The 26,041-nt window shown below is 36.1% G+C and overlaps 1 protein-coding gene across 1 annotated transcript; it reads left to right on the plus strand.

Annotated features, from left to right (window-relative positions):
- Positions 1 to 1,392: 1,392 nt before the first annotated feature.
- Positions 1,393 to 25,307, plus strand: LOC129059216 (S-antigen protein-like). Its single transcript, XM_054554878.1, has 3 exons — positions 1,393 to 1,459; positions 20,733 to 21,841; positions 24,460 to 25,307. Exons 1-2 carry the CDS (start codon positions 1,393 to 1,395, stop codon positions 21,548 to 21,550), a joined length of 885 nt encoding a protein of 294 aa, XP_054410853.1. The 3' UTR covers positions 21,551 to 21,841; positions 24,460 to 25,307.
- The last annotated feature ends 734 nt before the right edge of the window (positions 25,308 to 26,041 follow it).

The following is a 26,041-nucleotide window of genomic DNA, read 5'->3' on the forward strand; positions in this document are numbered from 1 at the left end:
AAAAAGAGGAGGAGAGACTAAGCCCAGGCTGGAGAGATGGCATGTACATATTTAAAAACAATTTCTATGTATTCCTCATGGTGTTTTCTATGGTTTCTCTGCTGCATAGGGATAAGTAGTAAATGGAAAATAATATCCAAATTTGGTTTTCCTAAGTCATAACTCAAAACAAGCCCATCAAACAGAGACACAGGCTTACAAATGATCAGGCCGTATAACTCCTCACCTCAATCCTGCTGGCTCTTCTGTCATGTTATCTTTCAAATCTGGACCTGATAATTTATTCCTCTGGAATCACGTTTCAGATATGGGAATATACATAACATTACATCTCATTATAAAGGACTTTCAAGGCTTTAACATCTATTACAACGATGTAATCTTCAAATCTTACAAACATGTATAACTTTGATATGATCATATAATATATGTATGCATACATAAATTTGATTTTGGTGGGTCAGAAGTTTGCTAGCAATATCTTGATCGCTATTATATTTACTTTTCTAATATGTTTTACTCATCTTTTAGTTTTTAAGAATCCAAATTGGTAACCTAACTTGAGAATGTTCCCTCAACATCATGGCTTAGAAAAAAACAGCCTATGTTAAAAGGTACTGAAAACAGGCTGGACGTGGTGACTCATGCCTATAATCCCAGCACTTTGGGAGGCTGAGGTGGGCAAATCACTTGAGGCCAGGAGTTCGAGACCAGCCTGGTCAAGATGGTGAAACCCTGTCTCTATTAAAAATACAAAAATTAGCCAGGTGTGGTGGCATGCCCCTGTAGTCCCAGCTATTCAAGAGGTTGGAGGGGGAGAATCTCTTGAACCTGGGAAGCAGAGGTTGCAGTGAGCCAAGATTGTGCCACTGCGTTCCAACTTGGGCAACAGAGTGAGACCTTGTCTCAAAAAGGTAAAAAATAAATAAAAAATAAAAACTACTGAAAACAAGAAAACTTAACTACTTGCTCCAAGGAATAGTTGCTCTTCAGAAATAAGACTGAACCCATCAAAACAGCTCACTTATCAAAACTAATGGCTTGCTCTTCACAGCTCACTTCAAGGTCTTCTCTTTGCTTTGCCCACCGTCTAAAGCTACTATTTCACTATCTCTGTCCATCCCACAAATATTTTGAGCCTTTTAAGAACCACCTTAAAAATCACACATCCCAGACCCTGGGAAAATATATTAATAAATATCTTTTCCTGACATCCCTCTTCAGCTAAACAGTACTAAGATTATGTCAAAGTAGTGTTCTCTTTTACTTCAGTCAGTGTAAGGAACTTAGCTTTTTTTGTAATAAATTTTTCTGGTGGTATTTGGAAGAGTCGGTGGTCAGCAGTTGAGTATGCAGCATCTGCACATATGTGTACTTCTATTTGTAATAACGATGGTGGTAGCAGTAGTAGCTATGGTACTAGCAGACGTGGAATTAGAAGCCACTTTGACAATATCAAGTACTTCACATGCTTTCCTGTTAAATTAGGAGTATGAGACTCACATGATTCACACAATTATAAAAATATTGGCTCATATATGTTTTCAGATTCTCAAATATAATACATTGAAAGAATTTTCTTCTGGACTCACAAGAAACTGTTACTATTAAAATACTAAACATGCATGTGGATTCTTTTTATTTATTTATTTAATTTTTTTGAGACGGAGTCTCGCTCTGTCCCCCAGGCTGGAGTGCAGTGGCGCGATCTCGGCTCAGTGCAAACTCTGCCTCCAGGGTTCACACCATTCTCCTGTCTCAGCCTCCCAAGTGGCTAGGACTACAGGCGCCCACCACCACGCCCAGCTAATTTTTTGTATTTTTAATAGAGGCAGGGTTTCACCATGTTAGCTAGGATGGTCTTGAGCTCCTGACCTCGTGATCCGCCCACCTCAGCCTCCCAAAGTGCTGGGATTACAGGCGTGAGCCACTACGCCTGGCCTGCATATGGATTCTTAAAGTATACAGAGCTTATGTTATTCTTTCAAAATAACATATAATAGTATATAATAATAATAATGTAAGAATAATGTTTACATTATTCTTCTATTTTCTAGGATTTTTATGGCTGGGTACCGCAGCTCACACCTGTAATCCCAGTACTTTGAAAGGCTGAGGCAGGAGGACTGCATGAGTCCAAGAATTCAAGACCAGCCTGAGCAACATAGTAAGACCTCATGTCTACAAAAAATTAAAAATTAGCCATGCATGGTGGCACATGGCTGTAGTCCCAGCTACTCAGGAGGCTGAGGCAAGAGGATTGCTTGAGTCCAGGAATTTGAGGCTGCAGTGAGCTATGATTGCACCACTGCACTTCAGTCTGGCTGACAGAGCAACACTCTGTCTTTAAAAAAAAAGATTTTTAGAGAAAAAAATTGATGAGGGAGTGAAATGGAAATTCAAAAGAAGAATTAAAATTCACTTAGCTACTACGTAAATTAAATGCTCCATGTTTTAAAGCTCATGCTCATTATCCCATGCCAGACTGTCCTTTCAATACAACTTCAAAGAAGTAATTTACTACCTGAAATGACTACAGTAATTTTTATAAAATAACACATTATCACCTTTGTACCTTTCATTCTCTCTTAAAATAAATGTACTGTTTTCAACATTTTCATTACTACTTATTTCATGGTGAGAGCATGTGTTTATATGTTTGTTTCCTGAAGCTCTCTCTGTGGATAGATATTAAGTGCCATTCACTTTTGTATGTTTCACTGAATGGCGTCTGGACTACAAGGACTATATATAGTCACACATATTTGTTGAATAAATGGGCGAATGAATGAATGAGAGTCCTGAAAAACTGAGAGCTTAATTACAAAGTTCGTTTGTTACTTAAAAAGCTGTCTTTAAACATTTTATACATAAAACATCTGTTGCAAACACATTTTATTTCATAGTTAAATGTTTTCATATTGGTTTTCTTATAGTGGGCTCCTATATTTCCTTCACCTTTCTCACGCAATAGCATTTTGTTATACACATTTTCTTGAAAACTAGGCCCAAGTAGGGGGTCAGAAGAACAATTATGTTCTTTACTGCAATAGAAGTGGGAGAAATAATTCCTAGTTCTGTTTTCTGATAGAACCTTCAGGGCAGAGTAAAATTCCTCCCGTTAATTTGTAAACTGAGCATAATAAAGCGCACAATTCATGATGGTTCTAAGATTATTTTGCTTGTGAAACAAACATATCAACTCTTGTACATTTCACGTGACCATTATAGCACGGCCCAGGACAGGGTCTACAGCACTAAACAGCTGTCACTAGAGTCAGGAGAAACGTCTTGTGTCCCTGCCGGAAAATAACCAGCACACTAGAACCAGCACATTGCAACTGTGGCCAAACCTGGCCTGAATCTCTGTTGTACAATTAGTCTTCCCACCAATAGCAGGACCAAACAGTTTTATTGAGCCTAACCTCAGTAAACCAGTCTTATTGTTAAACTACTCCAGTTACTTGCCCTCTTTTGCTTCCTTCCCTGCAAAGATCCTGCTCTGGGACTCCCATGACCTCTGAGGCCAGTGAAGCACTTCCTTGCTTAGTGGTCTATAATCACACACACTTGAGTTTCTGTGTCTCCTGGGTTCAGTAAGGAGACCAGAACTTAACCTTTAACTAGTACTTATACATTTACCTTGCCAAGATCTGCTTGTTGAATCCTTGAGCAAACTGCTGGTCTTGCTTAAAGCAGTGTCAACGTCCTCCTTGGAGCCAGCTTCCAGTAGGAGTCAACACCTTGTGTAAAAAATGGATACAACTGATTTAGGACACCCTATGTCATTAGTGCACTCATGGTGCCCAAGTGAAAGATTTAAGGCAATTGACAAAATGCTTCAGTGGCATTTTAGTGTCCTAGAAGCACGGATAAGCCCAGCCTCTTTATGTCTCTTAATGCACTCTGGAACATTTCATACGTCTCCTGCTTCTCACAGCAATCTCACAAGACTCAAGAGATAGATTAGTATTTCAGAAATGAGGACACTGAGGCCTTTTCCCCATTTGTAGCCTTGCAGACAGTGTGCCTTTGGTTTATGTCTTAGAACATTTTTATGATTATAAAATTATTGTGCAGTCATTGTAAAACACTAAAAAAAGAGTAAAGATTAGAATAAAATAAAATTCTCCTTAGCCCAACAAAAGATAAGGAGTTAACACTTTCATATTTGAATAGATTTATACATTTTTTCTTATGAACTTGCGGTTACATATTTTATTCCCTTAACGTACCTTGAGCAATTTCTGGAATTTCTGAAATTCAAACCCAATTTTGAGAACCTGATGAAATAGTTAATGATGTAACACACCCCTGCCTGATTCAAGCAATCTACTTCTAACTAACTGACTGCAGTCATATTTTGTAAAGGACTCTTTGCTTAACTATGATTGTTTCTTCATAACACATTTCAGGAAGTAGAGATAATGGGTTAAAACTTGTACATGTTTAAGAGTCTTGATGTTAACTGCCATATTGCCCTTGGAGTGACTGGAAAAATTACACTCCTACTCCAACCATATGAAAATGTCTGTCAACTCTCATGTTGCCAACCCTGGATGATTTCATTGTTTTGAATCTTTACCAATTTGGGATATAAAAGTGACAGTAAATTATTAAAATTTGTACATTTTTGATGATCTGTGAGACTGATTTCACTAAGTGGTCTATATATGTTTGGGTGTGTTTCTAAACTTTCTGCTGTTTCACACATTTTATGTTAATTCTTACATCATAAATATAATTATCATAATTTAAAAATATAGAATATTTGTCTTCATTCTATTTACTCAACATTTTCTGTATTATCCTATTCCACTTGTTGTTTCATGTGAATTTGGAATTGTTTTATAATATTAAAGAAAAATCATTGGAATTTTTAAGCCATTAAACATGTTTACAACTTTGGGGGAATTAACAGCTATATATTTTGTACTTGTAAACTTAGGAAGACAAATTAATTCTACAATTACTCTAATATTTTTAGGAAGACAAATTAATTCCATAATTACTCTAATATTTTTATTATTAATCCCATAATAAAGTAAAATTTTTAAATTTTATTTTGTAACTTTTTCCTGTTCCTTCTGATTATACTTAAGTGCAACTTAAGTTCATCCAGTCTGTAGTTTTAGATACTAGTTACAGTTTGAAATGTTTGAATTTATATCTTAGGACTCAACCTTTCTACTGAATTGCTGATTCATATTCCTTGGTTTACCTAACATTATTACTTGGACTTCAAATGTTCATCTAAATTTAAAACAAGACGAAAACCTGATTCTCTTTTCTGCACAAATAATGTCATTTCTTCAGGAAGTCTTCCTTGGCCAACCTAGTATACTCCTTCTACTCCACCCAGCCCATTGCTATTGACTTTTACTCAGTTATTTGGCCTTGATTTTCTTCATAGTAACTTGATTACCCAACACATGTAATTTATACATGTATTAACTGTCTCCTCTATACACATCCTTGAATACATACTACTTAAGGGTAGGAATTTTGCCCTTCACATTTATTGCTACAGTTCTTATAACGGTGCTTCCAAGGCAGTTGTTACTATATACATATATATATAAAATCAATGGTTAAAAAATTAGTAACCCTATTTATCTTCCCATTATTTCTAAACAATTATTTTCCTGACTTTTAAATTTGAACTCTTATGTCAATTTAAAATTTTAATGTCTACTCTTTCTTAATTTTTAATATTTCACTTTATTGTCACTTCTTTAAGGCTGTCTTCTCTGATCCCCAGTCCCTTACTCAAGAAGAGTCAGCCCTCATTTTCTTGCATCCCCATCAGCTTCTATTTCTATTTGTATCACATAAGTTTGTGCATGACTGTATTCCTTTTTAAATAAATGAGTTGTTTTCATACATATATGTATGTACCAATGAATAAATAAAAGACATCGTATTAGTTAGGGTTCTCTAGAGGAAAAGAACTAATAGGATATATATATCGTATTGGTTCTATATAAACATATATGTATATATATATATGACTTTATTAAGTATTAACTTACACGATCACAAGGTCCCACAATACGCAGTAGGCTGTCTGCAAGCTGAGGAGCAAGGAGAGCGAGTCCAAGTCCCAAAACTGAAGAACTTGGAGTCCGATGTTCTAGGGCAGGAAGCATCCAGCACGGGAGAAAGGGAGAAAGATGTGGGAGGCTGGGAGCCTAGGCCAGTCTCACTTTTTCACATTTTTCTGCCTGCTTTATATTTGCAGGCCCCTGATTAGATGGTGCCCACGAGATTAAAGGTGGGTCTGTCTTCCCTAGATCATTGACTCAGATGTTAGTCTCCTTTGGCAACACCCTCATAGACACACCCAGGATCAATACTTTGTATCCTTCAATCCAATCAAGTTGACACTCAGTATTAACCATCACAGACATAAATTAGAAAAGAGAAAAAAATAAAGGAATTGATTATGGTTGATAATAAAATCAATAAAACATTTGAAATATTTAATCTGGGAGAAAAAGAAAAGCACAAACATCCAACATCAAATAAAAAAAAAACTGTAAAAAGATTGGCTATCAGTTTAAGAGAAAGGCATTTATTCATTTACTCAGTGAATATTTACTGAATATACACTATATATTCAGCGCCCTTCCCTGAAATCCAAACTCAAAAATATAAAGAGTATATTCCCTTTAACTCTTTTTTTAGATTTAAGTTTTATTTTTTAAAAACCTATATATTATTTGTCCATTTGTGTGGCATACATGTGGTATTTTGCTATATGCATAGAATGTGTAATGATCACACTAGGGTATTTAGGGTGTATATCACCTTGAATATTTATCATTTCTATGTGTTGTGAACATTTCAAATCCTCTTTTCTAGCTATTTTGAAATATACAGTACATTGCTGTTATTGATAATCATTCTACTATGCTATCAAACATTGGAACTTATTTCTTCTATTCAACTATATGTTTATACCCATTAATCAAGCCCTCTTCATCTCCCTTCCCCCAAAACAACACTTCCCAGCTCTGGTAATTATAGTTCCATTCCCTACTTCCATGAGATCAACTTTTTAAGCTCCCAAATATACATGAGAACATGCAATATTGGTCTTTCTGTGCCTAGGTTATTTCACTTCACGTAATGTCCTCTAGTTCCATCCATGTTGTTGCAAATGACAGAATTTCATTCTTTTTTATGGCCAGGTAGTATTCCATTGTGTATGTATATAGCATATTTCCTCATCCATTCATCTGCTGATGGACACTTCTATTGATTCCATATCTTTGCTATTGCGAATAGTGCTTCAATAAACATGAGAGTGCAGGTGTTCCTTTGATATAATTTCCTTTTCTTTGGATAAATACCCAGTAGTAGAAGTGCTGGATCATATAGTAGTTCTATTTTTAGATTTTTGAGAACTCTCTATCCTGTTTTCCATAGTGGCTATACTAGTTTACATTCCCACAACAGCATATAAGGGTTTTGTCTGCATCTTTGCAAGCATCTGGTGTTTTTTTGTTTATTGATACATAATAGATGCTCATAGTCTCAGGATACATTTAGTAATTTAATGTGTTCATATAATTTGTAAAACTCAAATCAGTGTAATCAGGATATCTATCATCTTAAATATTTGTCTTTTCTTTAGGCTAGAAACATTGAAATTATTCTCTTCTAGCTTTTTTTTTTTTTTTTTTTTTTGAGACGGAGTCTCACTCTGTCTCCCAGGCTGGAGTGCAGTGGTGCAATCTCAGCTCACTACAAGCTCCAAGCTCCACCTCCTGGGTTCTCACCATTCTCCTGCCTCAGCCTCCCGAGTAGCTGGGACTACTGGTGCCCACCACCACGCCTGGCTAATTTTTTGTATTTTTAGTAGAGACGGGGTTTCACCATGTTAGCCAGGATGGTCTCGATCTCCTGTCCTCATAATCTGCCCACCTCGGCCTCCCAAAGTGCTGGGATTACAGGCATGAACCATCGCGCCCGGCCTCTTCTAGCTATTTTGAAATGCACAATAGATTATTGTAAACTATGGCCTACTGATCTACTGAACTCTAGGTCTTATCTCGTCTACCAAACTGTATATTTTTACCTGTTAATTATCCTCTTTTGACCCTCCCTCCATATTTCTATTCTTGGCCTCTCATAACGGCCAATCTACAGTCTACACTATATATTTATGAGATCCATTTCTTTAGCTTCCACATATAGGTGAGAACATGTGATATTTGTCTTTCTGTGCTTGGCTTATTTCACTTAAAGTAGTGACCACCAGTTTCATCCATGTCGTTGCAAATAGAGGATTTTATTTTTTAGTGACTGACTAGTATTCCAGTGCTTACATACACACCACATTTTCTTTATCCATTCATCCACCGAAAAATGCTTAGGTTTATTCCACATCTTGGCTATTGTTAAAAGTGCTGGAATAAACAGGAGAGTGCAGATACAGATATGGCTTCAATATATTGGTTTGCTTTCTTTTGGGTATATATACTCAGTAGTGGGATTGTTGAATTATATGTTAGGTCTATTTTTAGTTTGTTGGAAAAACAAAACCTATTTACAATTTTCCACAGTGGCTACATTACAGTCCTAGCAACACCGTATGACAGTTCCCCTTTCTCCACATCCTCATCAGCATGTTATTGCCTGTCTTTTTGATTTAAGTCATTTTAACTGGGGTGTGATGATATACCTATGGTTTTGATTTGCATTTCTCTGATAATTAGTGATGTTGAATTTTTTTTTCATTTACTTGGCGATTTGTATGTCTTTTTTAAAGAAAGATCTATTCAGGCCTTTTGTCCATTTTTTAAAAATCAGATCATTTAATTTTTTGCTACTGAGTTGTTTGAGCTCCTTATATATTCTGGTTATTAATTCCTTGTAAGATGTGTAGTTTCCAAATATTTTCTTTCATTCTGTGGGTTGTAACTTCACTTTGTTGATTGTTCACTTTACTGTGCTGAAGCTTTTTAAATTGATGTGACGTCATTTCTCTATTTTTGCTTTGGTTGCCTATGCTTTTGAGGTCTTACACAAAAAATATTTTCCCAGACCAATGTTCTGGAACATTTCCCCATGCTTTCTGCTGGTAGTTTCATGTTTCAGATTTAAGTCTTTAATCCACTTTCATTTGATTTTTGTGTATGGTGAGAGAGGATCTAGCTTCATGTTCTGAATATGGTTGTCCAGTTTTCCCACAACATTTATTGAAGAGGCTGCGCTTTCCTCTATTCTATGTGTTTGGTGCCTTTGTCAAAAATAAGTTGGCTGTAAATGTGTGGATTTACATCTGGGTCCTCTATTCTATTCCACTGGTCTATGCATCTGTTTTTATGTTTGTACCTTGCTGATTTAGTTACTATAGCTTTGTAGCATATTTTGAAGTCAGGCAATGTAGTGCCTTCAGCTTTGTTCTTTTTGCTCAGGATTGCTTTGGCTCTTCAGGGTCTTTTGTGGTTCCATATCAATTTTAGGATTTAAAAAATCTCTGTCTGTGAAGAATGTCATTGGTAATTTGATAGGGATTGTATTGACTCTATAAGTTGCTTTGGGTAGTATTATATTAACAATATTAATTCTTCAAATCCATGAGCATAAAACATTTTCAATTTTTTTTGTTTTTCCGATTTCTTTCATCAGTGTTTTACACCTTTCCTTGTGTAGATCTTTTACTTTGGTTAAATTGACTCCTGGTGATTTGTAGTGATTAGAAATGGGATTGCTTTCTTGATTTCTTTTAGATTGTTCCCTGTTGGCATACATAAATGCTACTCATTATTGTTATGTTGAATTTGTATCCTGCAACTTTGTGAATTTTTGCATTCGTCATAATCATTTTTTTTTTTTTTGGTGAAGTCTTTAGGTTTTTCTAAATGTAAAGCCATGTCAATTATGAATGAGGCTAATTTGACTTCTTCCTTTCCAATCTGAATGCCATTTATTTCTTTCTCTTTCCTAATTGCTGTGTCCAGGACTTCCAGTAGTATGCTGAATAAGAGTGGTGAAAATGGGCATCCTTGTTTAGTTCCAAATCTTAAAGGAAAGGCTTTCAGTTTTTCCTTATTCAGTATGATGTTCACTGTGGCTTTGTCATACAGGGCCTTTATTATTTTGAGGTATGCTTCTTCTATATGCAGTTTGTTGAAGGTTTTTATCATAAAGGGATGTTAAATTTTATTAAGTGTTTTTTCAGCATATACTGAAATGATCATATAGTGTTTTTTCTTGGCCCTGTTAATGTGATTTATAATGTTTATTGATTTGCATATGTTGAACCACACTTGCATCCCTGGGATGAAACTCACTTGGTCATGGTGAATGATCTTTTAAATGTGTTGTTGAATTTGGTTTGCTGGAATTTTGTTGAGGATTTTTGCATCTATGTTCATAAGAGATATTGTCCTGTAGTTTTCTTTTTTTGTTATTTCCTTGTCTGGTTTTGGTATTAGGTAATGCTGGCCTTATAGAAAGAATGAGTTACAAAAAAAATTTGGATGCCAGCTTAAGATGAAAGCATGTATTCTTTTATCTAGTGAGTATTTACTACAATATATGTTAGATTCCCAGTAATCAACTGCATTTGAACTTTAAGAATATAAATTACAAACAAGAGTTTATTTGCTTTAACTCTTTAATAAGTAGAAAGAAAATATTTTGGACAAGAGTTGTATTTTACTCAATTTCATGATCCTAGGACTTAACCTAATTACTCACATGTAGAAAAATCCTGAATACAACACAGTATTGGTTCAAAGACCAATGATTTGCCCTACTGACTTGGAAATAATATGTTAAAATAATATAGGCATGTCTATAACAAATTTACTATTACTAACACAGCAGGATGGTTATCATGAGTTGGGATTTGTTGTAATTTCATGGTGAGTAAATAGACTTTTGGATTTTCTTTAAGATTCTTAATTTTGAAACATATTTTTAAAATACTGCTATATTCTATGTAATGTCTTTTACACACGTCAGAGCAAATGGCTATAAATTAGATAAATGCTTTATGGTAGTCCCTCAGGGTCTCTTAGAATGAGGTTCTAAATATTTCCTGGCCAGACTGCCTTTGTATTTTACCCATCATCTTATATTTAATCTTGTCATTTTTTTTCTTCAAATAATGTTAATGTCTCAATATTTTCTGATGTATGTTTAAAGATCTGTTTATAATTTTTTAATTAATAGAAACCTTATCCAGAATGTTCAACATCGACACTCTGACCCAGTTCAGCTTATAATACAGAAGTTAAATAGTAGATCTTAGAAAACATTTTCAACCATTTTTAAAATATGATTTTTGACCTAAGTGCAACTGAAACACAAGTCAATAAAAACAGCTGTAACTCAGTAAATAAAGGCAGTGGTTACAGATTAAACTACTTATGGACCATTGAAGCTAGCTCATCCAGTTATGATGAATATTGATTCCTTACTATTGTGGCAAATAGAAACTGGAATATGTATCGTCTAGGTGTTAAAACTATTTTTAGTTTATCTGTCTTTAGGACTAAGTCAATTGAAAAGTTATGAGCCCAAACCAGTTTAAGTCACTTTTTCTATAGAAGTATAGGAGGGAGGCTGGGCGTGGTGGCTCACACCTGTAATCCCAGCACTTTGGGAGGCCGAGGTGGGTGGATCACTTGAGGTCAGGAGTTCAAAATCCACATGGTGAAACCCTGTCTCTACTAAAAATGCAAAATAGCCGGGTGTGGTGGCATGCACCTGTAATCCCAGCTACTTGGGAGGCTGAGGCAGGAGAACTGCTTGAACCCGGGAGGTGGAGGTTGCAGTGAGCCGAGATAGTGCCACTGCACTCCAGCCTGGCAACAGAGCAAGATTCCATCTCAAAAAAAAAAAAAAAAAAAAAAGTATAGGAGGGAGTTCTTTTTGGCACCACCAGGCATGAAGCTAAACTAGTAAAATTCTAACATATGTCACTTTGTTGTTAGAAAGCTTTTATATAACAAAATAACTTATAAAATACTGCTTTTAAAACAAAAACGTGGATAACTCATTATCAAACTACTCTTATTTTTTTCCTTTGTAAACATGATTTTTAGGTATTTCTGTAATGATATTTTCCTGCCTCAGTTCCTAGCACCATAATTTCCCTTTTCCCCCATGTTTTTATGTCATCACAAGCTCCATATCTTTTTCTGCCAAATTTATTACCTCCTATATTCCATCTATACCAAAAAAAAAAACACGCTCAAGGGAAGATTATTTTCCCTTCTTGGTTTTGCTCTTTTCTAGAATGGATTTTTCATCTTTATTTGACCATACCTTTTCCTTTCTTTATTTCATTCCTTATGGAATTTTTGTCTGCTTCTCACTTCACTTCATTTCTTAAATGTTTAACATGGAGAGCTCTTTTATTTTGTAACATAATGTGAATAAAGCTTCCTTTATTTCATATATTTTACTTCTATTTTTTCTATCTGATCTGAGAATTATATTTCTTTTTCTTATTTTGATATACACAGTGTGTTCTTTTCACTTAAGAATATATATCTAGAGGGTTCAAGTGTCCAAGGTGAAGAGCACACCAGGGATCCCCAGGTCTGATTTGACTGCTTCTGGTTCTTGTCATTGTCATGGGCTAGGAGCATGGCAGGCAGTCCCCCAGAGTTAGGAGACACATGGTCTATACTGGGTTACTTTGATTCTTGGTCTTTTTGTCTTTTACTTCCTTGGCCACAATTTCAATTTTTTATGATATTGAACTGTTTATTTTATTTATTATTGGCATTTTTCTTGTTTATAAAAAATGAATTCAGCCCAAATTTATTATATTTTAGGGAAGGAGGGATTTTTGACTTAACTTCACTGTCTTAACCAGTAAGTCTCTGTTATTTCTGTTGAAAAGCGATTAAACATGTGTAAAAACAATTTAGCAAGAGCAATTAATTGGTCTGGTGAGAGGAATATTGTGCTGTGCAATGAGGTGGAAAAGATAGCCATCATCTTATTTTTTATTTTATTTTTTAAAACTGGTTCTTGGCTCTGTCACCCAGGCTGGAGTGCAATGGCACTATCACCGCTGACTGCAGCCTCAACTTCCTGGGCTCAGGTGATCCTCCTATCTCAGCCTCTGGGTAGCTGTGATTACAGGTGTGCACCATGCCCAGATAAGTTTTTTTTTTTTGTAGAGTAATCTTACTATGTTACCCCAGCTGGTCTCAAACTCCTGTGATCAAGCAATTATCTTGCTTCAGCCTCTGAAAGTGCTGGGATTACAAGTGTGAGGCACTGTGCCCAGCCCACCATATTATGTTTAAATTTATCTGCTGTCTACTGATAGTTCTTCAGACCATGACATATATGTCTTTGAAGTAGTATTGCTTGAACACTGGCATAAGAATGAACATTAAATGTCTTTTAAATTAAATAGAAGCTTAAAAGCGGTTAGCAATTGAGGACATATCTCCAAAAAATATGAAAATCTAAGGATTAGAATCTTTAATATATGATGAGTACATTCCAGTGGATGAAATAACATCAAAGGCGATGGACAGATGATTTGGGAATGAGGGAAAAGTGAAAGCCTCCAATTAACAAGCAGTGGTACCGGGCAGGTTCAGACTCACTCAACATCCAAAAAAGGTTTGATATTCATCTAGTCAACTAGCAAAATAATACAATCACAAAAACATAACAATCAAAATGAAAAAATCGAAATAATAAAATTTTCAACCTAAGAAATTTAAACTGAAATTGATATTCCCAGCTATCGCAAGGCAGAGTGGGAAAATTTTCCATTTTGGCGAAATCTATTTGGTAAAATCTGCCACTACCACCTGCTGAGCACCAAGGAAGGTCAGAAAAGAAGATACACACTTCCCAGAGAGACTTCTGGGAAGACAGAAAACAAGGTGATTGTTAAAATAGGGGACATTTACTGCAGGTTAGAGAGATGTAATCTAGCCTTTAAAAGTGTTCAGAGACTTTCATATAGCAATTATACTTACAGGGATTTATTACATGGTAAACCTGCAAACAAAGTCTTATGCATTAAGGGCTTTTATTGTACAAATAAGTTAATTATTCATAGAGTGAAAAATTATGAACAGATGAAACATTCAATATTTGGAATAACTGCAAACTAAGCTGCAGTACAAGTCTACAGAACAGTAAGATATAACCATTAGAAACAATATATATGAAAAAGCAATAAAATGGAGTAATCCACATGCTAGAAGGTAAATAATAACAACAAAATTTCAAGCATAAGGTTAGCTAATCACTTAAAATATACATAAACTGAACAAAATAACTGAACTAATATGAAGAGTGGTGAAATAATGTTTTTATATATTTGCATGTATAAGATTCTTTTTTACAACAAAATTCAAATAAAATTTAAAACATAAATAAAATTATAGGCAACTACTTCTTTTTACGTTTATGATTTAATTAAATTTTCCTGTTTTTAAAAAATAGACACATTTGAGACTATGCATAATTTAAAAGATACAAGCCAGTAGAAAGAAACCTCCTTCCCCTCCAGCATCCAGCCACTTCGTTTTTTTGCTTTGGAGAGAAGCACACTCCCCTGCTTCATCAGTTACTTGTATAACCTTTCAGAGATAGTCTTTGCATATTTAAGCATATATCTGTAATATATGCTAATATTATCTACATATTGGTTAGATATTTGAGCCTGCAGATCTCTTGTAAGAGGACTCAGTGAAGTGCCAAGAGGGATAGACGTGGACTGAGAATACGGACTTATTTTAGTTCTACCACTTAGGATAGTCATCAGAATTGCAGATTCCTTCAGGTTTCAGATTCCTTTTGTGCAGATGAGGGTACTAGCCTCTTACCTGCTAGTCTCCAAGTACTGATAGATCAAATGAGATGTGGACGGTGGTTCAGAGAAGGTGCTCTGGAGCTGTCCTGCTTGGATTTGCTGCCCTCTACACGTTTCCATATGCTGAATAGTTAATGAGAATTAATGTTTAATTTCCAAATGTTGAAGGATTTTTTTTCTGTCATGCTGAAAAAATCCTAGATTGACCTTTTTTTGTTCCCCCAGCACTGGGAACATGTTGCTCCGTCTTTTTCTGGCTTAAATTTTTTCTTATGAAGCAACTACTGCAATTTAAAAATCTTTCTTCCTTTTTATCTATGATTTCAAGATTTTGTCTTTATATCTGAATTCCCAGCAATTTTTTACAAAATCTTTGATGTGGTTTTACTTGTGTTTATACTCAATGACATTCCATGGACTCCTTGGACCTGTGGCTTTATACCATTATCAAATGTGTAAATATTTCTATATATCTTAAATATTTTTTCTAATTTGTATATTCTTCTACACTATTTCTCAAGTATTTTTATCTCTTTCTGGAACTTCAGTTATCGTAAGTTGCTAATATTAAACTACAGGTCATTTAGGTTTTGCACATTTTTGTTCAGTATTTTTGTCTCTCTGTGCCTTATTTTGCACTGTTTGTATTAATATATCAACGTGTCAAGACCTTCTTTTTTCCTGCAATATCTATTTGGTATTCATTTTATGTAAACTTTTTATTTCAGCTATTATATTTTTCATCCCAGCAGATCTCATGATTTTTTAAAATATCTCCTTTTAATCTTTTCATTTGTTCATGTTTTCCTTTAAGTCTTTAAAAATGAGTTTTAGAAAAATTCTTGTTTATTAATTCCTCATCTTGTCATTTCCAGATTTGTTTCTATTAAATATTTTTGAAAAGGTAGCCATATTGTCCTGTTTCCCTGGATGACTGATAATTATTGACTGGATGCTAGACATTGTGGAATTTACATTGTTGAGTGGTTGTTGCGTTTTTAAAAAGAGTTTTGGATAAGTTGTAAAGATGTAAGTTACTTGCAGTTACCTAGGCTGTTTTTTCATTTTGTTTTGTAATGTTTTGTTTTTAACTGAACACTAAGTCTGGAATAGTCTCTAGAACTAAGTGAGCTCCACAGCTAAAACGTGATGTGTCTGGGGTCTCCACGTCACCCAGAGACTTTCAACAGGGCACCTTTCCAGCAGGTGAGAAATGGAATGATTCCCATTCCTAATGTGAGTCTTCCCAATGGTTCATCTTCAGCTTCTAGGTAATTGCACTTTTCTTGCAGTAACTTTTCATTTTTTTCAAATTTCGTTGGATTTTATCCCAAGGCTGTACAGATTGATATTCAGGTAACCAATCAAAGACTTGAGAAGACCCCCATAGAGTGACCTAGGAGTCTTTCTGTATTTAGCTTCCTTCCTTTTGTTTTCTGGTCCTAGGCCCCATACATTTTAGCCTTGGACCCCTGAGCACAGATCACTGCCTCTGTAATTTAGCAAATCTGCTGGACTATTCTTGAACTGACCCTCCCCGTGCTGCAATCTGGAAATAGCGTCCAGGCAAAAAAGCTTGCTTGATGGTTGAGACCCCCTTGCTTGCTTTCCTTCAATTAGACAGCAGCCTTGTGTTGCTCATTGTCCGTGTCTAAAAACTGTTGTTTTATAGATTTTATCCAGTTCTATGTGTTATTAGTCTTTTTCCTAATAAGAGAGAAAATTTTACAGCAATTGCTTCTTTAAGGGCAACTCCTATTGCCTGAATTTAAACCGTGACTGCCATTTAGCAAGTGATGGCCTGGGACAAAGTATTTAACTTCTTGCCTCCATTTCCTCATCTATAAACGGGGATACATAATAGTACTTACCTGACAGGATCATTATGATGTTTAAATGAGATAATATATGCAAATTGCTTATAAAATGTCTTGCATATTGCAAGCTCTGTGGGAGACAATAATTGAAGCTTTAATGGTGAACAAATACAGACATTGTCAAAACCAACATGGAACATAGAGGCTGGGGAGATAGCAACATTAATTACATAGTTGTACAAAAAACTGCCTATGTGGACGGTGCTATAAAGAAGTACCTTGTGCTATTAATGATCATTTTTTAAAAAGTGTCCCAACGAATTGGTACTTGAGGGGAAATTCCTGACAAATTGACATTTGAGGTAAAATTTCATATAATAAATTACCTTGATTCTCCCATTCTTTAAAACAGGTTACTATAAATCACATTGTCTGTATTGGATTTCAGTGGGCTATTCCCTATGGTTTGAGAATTACTTTCAGTTTAATAAAATAGAAAATATAAAGTTTTCTTCTTAAAATGTATGTTTCCTCAACACACTTGGATTATATGAACAGTGAAATATCTACATTCCAACAGTATTCAATGCTTCAGGTTTTTTTTTTTTCCTCTCTTTTGGTCTAAAAAAGTCAACCTGGCAGTTATACTGTGTACTTTCAATCCTATGGACATTTACATTACTATAGAAAGCTCTTAAGGTCCCTTGGAAAAAATAATTTTCTTCCAAATTGAAGGACACTTTCACACTGGTGGTTTATAACATGATCGTTCTTTGTAAAAGTCTATGTGCACTGCCTCGGACTTACAAAATGCTGCTAATAGTCAGCGTTTGTTCCTGACAATGTAAAATGGAGTTGGTGATCATTTTTACTATTCAACTTTGTTTTGAAAACTTTTCTACTTTTATGTACATTAAGCCACTCAATTTTCACCAGTACAATGTTACAATACGTGTTCTCTTGACCATATTTAGAGTTCCTTTAAGGAAAACTCTGGAAATAGAATTGTTAGATTACTACTGAATTGTAGGATATAAACATTTTTACTTTAACACAAATGTCTTGATTGCTCTCCAAAGATTTTGTGTCAATTTATGCTTCCACAAACAGTTTGCGATTTCTTTTTTCTCCATACACTTGGTGTCACTTGTTATTGTCAATGTTTGCCAACCTACTGGTTATGAAGTCATATGTCATTTTAGACTGACATTTCTGTTGTCTGTATACTAATACTTGCTATTTGTAAAAGCGGCAAATATGTTCTACCAAAGAAAGCCCTTCTTCTTTTCATTTGTGAAAATGAAACATACTGACTTTTACTTATAATTTTTGCTTTCGGAGTCCTTGTAAAGATACTCATTTCTACCCAGGATCATAAAAGTATTCTCCCATATTTTTTTCTAAAATGTTTGTAATGTCACATCTCACATTTCCTTCTTTAATCTACATGGAAATTGATTTTACATTATGGTGCAGTAAGAATCTGATTTTATTTTTCACTGCATGACTAAGTATGACAAAGTAATTGCTTGCCCAAACTCAGTGCCATCGCTATTGCATCATGTAACCATAAACGCTCCCTTTCTGTTCCATCGATAATTTGTTTATCCTTGTGCAAATACTACACTGAAAAAAATTACTGCTGCATTTTAATGTCTTACCATCAAGGTAGAAAGAGAAACCTATTAATTCAAAATTGTCTTAATTATATTTGATCCTCCACTTTCCATTTGATCTTAAGAGTGTCTTGGAATGTATATGTGTGAATATATATAAAATTGTATATTACATTGGTGAGATTAACATATTTTCCATGTTAGTCTTCATGTTTATGAGTATGGAAAATCTGTAGATTTTTTCAGCTCTTATTTATAGTCTTCAATGATGCCTAAAATATTTTCCATAAAGACATCATCCATTTGTGTCAAACTTGTTATTTGTATGACTAATAAGATGCTTTTTCCAATATAGTTTCTAATTACATTCTCTAACAGTATATGGAAATGACACTAATTCTCATATATTAATCTTACATCTATCAGTACATTCTTATAATTTCTAATATTTATCTGATTATTCGATTTGATTATTCTACTGTCAATGTTTGAGTAAAAAATATATAAATATTTGGTCGATTGATTTTTAAGTACAGAAAATTTGATTATTCATATGAAAATATTATAATCAAAAAATGTTGTCTTTCCCTTACCATTAATTATTATTTTTTCTTTTCCTCATTATATTACATTGACTAGTAACTATCTAGTAGCTACCTACCTCTTGTAGAATGTTGAATGGAAGACTTAATACTCTTTTTCTAAATTAAATAGGAAAGCTTTTAAAGAAATTCCCTTTGTTTCCTGGTTAGCTAAGTGTATTTATTATCTTTTGAAATGATCATATGCCTTTTTCTCTCATTTAAAAATTTTAATGCGAAACATTACTTTGATATATTTTTCTGATATTCAATTATTCTTATGTTTCTGAAATATAATCTACTTAATCCGTGAATTCTTTCCTACATTCTTGAGTTACAGATACTAATAGTTTAGCTCTTAAATGAGAGTTACTTGTAAACTGTTCTTCAATTGCTTTTCCCCAGTTTTAATACAGAGGCTTAGTTTGATAACACTTTTATTCTTTAACAATTTTTAAGATATAAAGATTATGGTTTGTTTAAATTGAGGAAAAAAATAAGTTTTTTTAGGGAATAGGAGTTAAATCACTGTTTTAATTAGAGTTGTTTCCTTATTTAGGTTTTCTGTTTTTATAAATCAATTAGGGAAATTGATGTTTTCTAGAAAGTGTTCTTGTTAACTGAAATTTTAAAGTTTACTGGCATCTGCATTCATAATATTTTCTTATAGTTTAAAGAAATCTATTATTTGTGGTTTTTGTATTCTGATTCAAATTATTCATGTCTTTTTTTTTCCTTAGGCAGTCTTTGTAGAAGTTTGTCTATTTTATAAGCAATTCCAAAGATACAGCCGTACTTCTGTTAATTTTCACCTTTAATCAACAGCATACATTGATGATAGACACTATGTATGCCAAGATAATTTAATAATGGAGGAGGTAATAAGATGTCTGTTTATTCATATTTTATGCCCTCCTTTATAATTAAAGGAAATTATATTTATGTTTATGCATGGGTGAAATTGATTTGTTGTTATAAATTAGGTCTAAAATCAATTCTAGAAGATGAATTATGGTGGCATTCCTATAATAAATGATTGTGTAATTCAGTGATTACTGTGAAAGGAAGCATTCACATAGCTTCATTATTTTATCTCTATCTAGCATGTATAGACTCAGAATGCAGTGCCTGTTGGATAGATTGATTGACTGATGATTGACTAATGCATTTTAGAAACTGAAAGACTGTTATTTAAAAGTGAACCATTAATTTTTAGTCTTTGGATGTGGAATGGCAATTAACATGTTGCAGTGTCCCTGAGGTTTTGAGAAAGAGTCTGACTGCCTCCTACTGATCATCTGATATACTGATCATAGTTTTCCAGGGAAGAGTAAATATGAAGAGAGAGAGAGTGGGAGACAGAGGGCAGAGGAGAAAGAGGAGAAAGCTGTTATCTGTGAGTGAAGGCAGGTATCTATGTGCATTATCCAATGTTCCTAGGACTGTGTAGTCAAAATTCATGTGAAAGCATGTTGGAAGGATTCAAAAAGGCTCGGTGGCTGGACGGAGTCGGGAAGACTCTAAGGTACAGGTACTGAACGTGACAGATTAAAACACCTGGCACCTGGAGGGGAGGACTGGGGAGGTTCTAACATGAGTTGAAAAAGCTAAGCCCTAAAGGGTTTAATTTAGGAGACTGATGGCGACGTTGTAGTTGAGCAGAGTGACTAGGAAGGCTTTGGTCCAACAGACTTCGGACTGGATAAATGCTCCTGGGATGATTTAGCCTAGGGGAGGAAGCAGAAAGAGGTTCAAAGATTTTACTTCCTGCTACTGTGGCAACGTGGGATTTTAGAGTCACTGTCATCCAGTGTCACGTGAATAGGGTGAGACGGTGGCCTTTGCTGGGCCAGCCCCAGCCCCTCTGCCCTCCTGCTGCTGTGAGTTGGCTGGCAATTTACAGCTGCCCCCGTTATCCCGAGGGGACTCTCGGGGCTGCGGGACCCTCTGGTCTGCGGGACACTCTGGACTGGGGGACACTCTGGACTGGGGGACCCTCTGGGCTGCGGGACCCTCAGGGCTGGGGGACCCTCAGGGCTGCGGGACACTCTGGACTGGGGGACCCTCAGGGCTGCGGGACACTCTGGACTGGGGGACCCTCAGGGCTGCGGGACACTCTGGACTGGGGGACCCTCAGGGCTGCGGGACACTCTGGACTGGGGGACCCTCAGGGCTGCGGGACCCTCTGGGCTGCGGGACCCTCAGGGCTGCGGGACACTCTGGACTGGGGGACCCTCTGGACTGGGGGACCCTCAGGGCTGCGGGACACTCTGGACTGGGGGACCCTCAGGGCTGCGGGACACTCTGGACTGGGGGACCCTCAGGGCTGCGGGACCCTCTGGACTGGGGGACCCTCAGGGCTGCGGGACCCTCTGGGCTGCGGGACCCTCAGGGCTGGGGGACCCTCAGGGCTGCGGGACCCTCTGGACTTGGGGACCCTCAGGGCTGCGGGACCCTCTGGGCTGGGGGACCCTCAGGGCTGCGGGACCCTCAGGGCTGCGGGACCCTCTGGACTGGGGGACACTCGACTGGGGGACCCTCAGGGCTGTGGGACCCTCTGGACTGGGGGACACTCTGGACTGGGGGACCCTTAGAGCTGTGGGACCCTCTGGACTGGGGGACACTCTGGACTGGGGGACCCTCAGGGCTGTGGGACTCTCTGGACTGCTGACCCCTCACCCACACCCACCCTTTTCTGCCCCATCTGCCGTCCGCGCATAACCCGGGGGTACAACAGGCTCGCGATGTGGCTTCAGTTGTGCTTCTGTGTCCCGGGGGCTTCCAACTGGGTCCTGCAGGAGCTGAGACAATCTCCCTGCTTAGCTTTCATCCTCCAGGCGTGTCCTGCTTCTTCCCGAGAGAAGCCTCTAAGATATGACTTGTACGGGAATCATGCGCTCTCTCCTCTCTCTGTCTCCCAGGCTGGAGTGCAGGCGCGATCTGGGCTCACTGCAGCCTCCACCCCCTGGCTCAAGCCTCCCACCCCAGCCTCCCAAGTAGCTGGGATTACAGGTGCGTGTCACCCACCTAATTTCTGTATTTTCTTTTAGAGACAGGGTCTTGCTGTGTTGCCCAGGCTGGCCTGGATCTCTGCAGTTCAAGCAATCGGCCAGTCTCCGCCTCCCAAAGTGCTGGGATTACAGGCATGAGCCATCTTACCTGGCTATTTTTTTGTATTTTTTTGCAGAGAACTCCTGGGCTCAAGCAATCCTGCCTCGATCATTTGTTTTTAAATGAGCCTGTATTGCCTGTAATTTTCAAGACACTATAGAGCTTACAGAAAAAGTATGAAAAGTGCAAGTGTTTATTTAGATAGCAACTACTGCTTGGCACTCAACATATTTCCTTTATCCACCTTCCCTTCCCCCTTCCTTTCCTCCTTCCTCCCTCCCTCCCTTTCTTCCTTTTTTCAAATTAACCTTTAGGCCAGTTGCTGATACTTGGCTATGGGGTTTGCATAGCTAGCTTGCCTTGATGTAACTGTACATGTAATCAGCCTCTGTCACTTTGATGGAAGTTTCCTAGTTTAGAAACACCTATATCTGGATTATAATGAAACAACACAGAGGCTAAATAATAAAACCTCAGGGAATCAAGACATGTAAAGCCCAGAATTTTAAATAAATAAAGTTTATGGAACACTAAAAACAAATATATTGGACTTTCCATGGAGAATGCTTTATCGTTGGTTATACTGAAGATAAATGTTAGCAACACAAATAACATGCAAATACACACTCTTAGTATGCAAAACGTTGATTTTATTTGGCTTGCAGCATTGATGTTGTAATGCTAGCATTCACTGAATTGGTGGTATAATATTGTCCCAACTGCTGCCTGCATTTACACTATATAATACAAACTATTGTCAAAAGTGTCTTTGAGATGCCTTATGGGGCATTTATTAAATTTATTGCATTTATGGAAAATAGAGCCTGGTGAATACAGAACAAATATAACTTATTTTTGTGTTCTTAAGCAAAACAGCTTAGCAGTACTTTCAGAAACTTTCTTATGCTCCTCATTGCACCACACGTTTCATCTAGAAAGGTTTCTACCCTTCCTTCCCAATTCTCACCTCAGGCAAGGCTCTTCGAAGGGAACTCCTTAAAAATTACTATTATTACTATTATTTTTAATAATTTCAATTTTCAATTTTTCTTTGCTTACAGTAGCCTTAAAATAGCAAATACCATGAGGAGTAAAGATAAAGACTTTGGAAGAAGGAAAGATGCTTTATGTCCCATACCAATCACACTGTGTCTCATACAATTTTTTAAATGTACTGTTTACTAAAATTTAGTTCACTAATTTCAAAGCAAATTCCAAAAAATATTATTTTTAAAGAACCAGTGAAGTTCAGTATCTCAAGGGAAACATTGCCTAGCAGCCTACCTCTATTTCTTACCCAATTTGTCTTTATACATCTATAGCATAATCTATATATTTATGAATGAGGTCTGCTTAAAGTAAGGTAAATGTATATTCTGATTCAGCAGCTATTGAAATTAAATTCCACTAAACAAAGCGCCTTTTTACCTGATAGACACTTTATTATGTATTTAAACATTAAACATAGGCAAATCATTAAGTTAATTATATTATCTTAAATTTAAATCACTGAACTTATCTGTATTTTGATTAAATTAAATTAATTAATTTAGTTTTTATTTTTTAGAGACAGGATCTCACTCTGTTACCTAGGCTGGAGTGCCGTGGCACAATCATGGCTCACTACAGCCTAGACCAGCTGGGCTCAAGTGATCCTTCCACCTCAGCCCTCAAAGTATCTGGGAATACAGGCACATGCCACCAGGCCTGGCTAATTTTTAATTTTTTTTTTTTTTTTTTTTTGGTAGAGATGGGGTCTTGCTTTGTTGCTGAGGCTGGTCTTAAACTTCTAGCCTCAAACAATCTTCCTGCCTGGGCCTCCCAAAGTACTGGAATTACAGGTGTGAGCCACCCTGCTCGACTTGATTTAACTTTAGAGATTAAAGGGAACTTTGAGATTGTCTAGTCTAAAATCTTTTAGAGATAGTTATGCCCCTTACATTCCAGGTAGTAAAGAAAATGATGCCAAATATATGCTACATTGAATATAGAAAAATATTATAAAATAATGTATATACAAGTCATGTAAATGTTATAATATATATTAAGTATAAAAATTAAAGCTGAATCTTATGCATTGTAGACATTTAACAAGTTTGACATTAGGAATCTTAAAATGGGTATTTTTTGGTTTTCAAGCATGTGGTGTATCTTTTAAAGATATCTCTGTGTCCAAAGAGAACAGATGATGACACTATAGACCTATACTAATGTAAGACATAGTTGAGTTGTTATATTGAGCTTTTACTTTAATTTCTATATTTTACCATTAGCAAGTTTGAATAATTTTTTGGCTTAAGTTTATATTTCCTTTTTTAAAATTTCCTGTTTGTATCTGTGATGCTTCATTTTATGTGTCAGCTGACGAGGCAATGGTGCCCAGTTATGGGATCAAACACCAGTCTAGATGTTGCTGTGAGGGTATTTGTAAGACGAAATTGACATTTAAATACATAGAATTTGAGCAAAGTTGATTACCTTCCATAATGTGGGTGGACTTCATCCAATCTCTTGAAAAGGCCCTTTATAGAAAACACTGAGGTTTTCCAAAGAAGGGGTGATTCTGCTTCAAAAGTGCAACCCTGTCTGAGTTTCCAGCCTGCAAACACCAGATTCAAAGCTGCTTCAAAACTGCAACCCTGTCTTAGTTTCCAGCCTGCAAACACCAGATTCAAAGCTGCTTCAGAATTGCAACCCTGCCTGAGTTTCCAGCCCGCAAACACCAGATTCAAAGCTGCAGCATCAACTCCTCCCTGAGTCTTCAGCCTGACAGGCTGCTCTACAGATTTCAGATTTGCCAGCCCCTACAATTCTGTGAATCAATTCCTTAAAATAAACATTTCTCTCTATATTTATGCAAATGGATAAATGATGGATAGCTGTAGATTTCACTACACAGATATAGATATATAGATCAAGGAGATCTATCTCCTATTGATTCAATAAATCTATTGGTTTTGTTTCTTTGGAGAGCCCTAAACGGTATTCTTTGCTTACTTTTTAAAATTAGTATATTTACCTATTTCTTACTGAGAAAATTTACTTGATAAAATGATTAGCCCTTTAAATGTCTCATGATGCAATTATTTTTCTCATCGTTTGTGGTTTGCTTTTTTGTTTTCCAACAATAGAAGTGTTTACATTTTTAGAAAGCATTTTATTTCTTTTGAATTTGTTCCTGTACAGCTATTCCCCATTACAAGATACAGACATATTTCTCCGTATATTTCCTTCTAAGTATTGTTTTATTTGTTTTATATAATTTAGTGATCTATGTGGAATTTACTTTGATATATGATAGAAGAGAAAAATGTATACTTTTACTTACATAGTTTATCAATTGTTTCAGCACCATTAAAAAATAACCAACAGATTTGGAATGGTTATTTTAGTGAGGGCTGCCAAATTTAGCTAATAAAAAGAAATGATGCCCTGTTAAGTTTGTGAAATTTTAAATTCATATAAAAAATTAAGTTTAATTTAAAATATATTTGTGAATTTTGAATTTTATATTAAAATGAATATTTTTAGTATGTCTCATGAAATATTTGGGGCTTAGTTATTCTAAAAAATTATTTGGTGTTTATCAGAAATTCATATTTAGGGCCAGGCGTGGTGGCTCATGACTGTAATCCCAGCACTTTGTGAGGCTGAGGTGGGCGAATCACTTGAGGACAGGAGTTTGAGATAAGCCTGGTCAAGATGGTGAAACCCCATCTTTACTAAAATTTCAAAAATTAGCCAGGAATGGTGACGCATGCCTGTAATCTCAGCTACTTGGGACGCTGAGGCACAAGAATCGCTTGAGTCCAAGAGGTGGAGGTTACAGCTGAGATCACGCCACTGCCCTCCTGCCTGGGTGACAGATGGAGACTCCATCTCAAGAAAAAAATCATATTTAGCTGGATGAGCTGGATGGATGTCATGTATTTTAACTGGTAACCTAACTTCAGCCATTATGAATTTTCCCCTGTGCTTTCTATGCATTCTAATGAGCCTTGAATCACAAAATTTGCTGATAATGAAGCAAATATAGAAGGCACTAGAGATAAGAGACCCAATTCTTGCTCATATCATTTCAGCCTCACCTGGAGCATTCAG

This window comes from Pongo abelii, chromosome 3 (assembly GCF_028885655.2).
Source record: "Pongo abelii isolate AG06213 chromosome 3, NHGRI_mPonAbe1-v2.0_pri, whole genome shotgun sequence".
NCBI lineage: Eukaryota > Metazoa > Chordata > Mammalia > Primates > Hominidae > Pongo > Pongo abelii.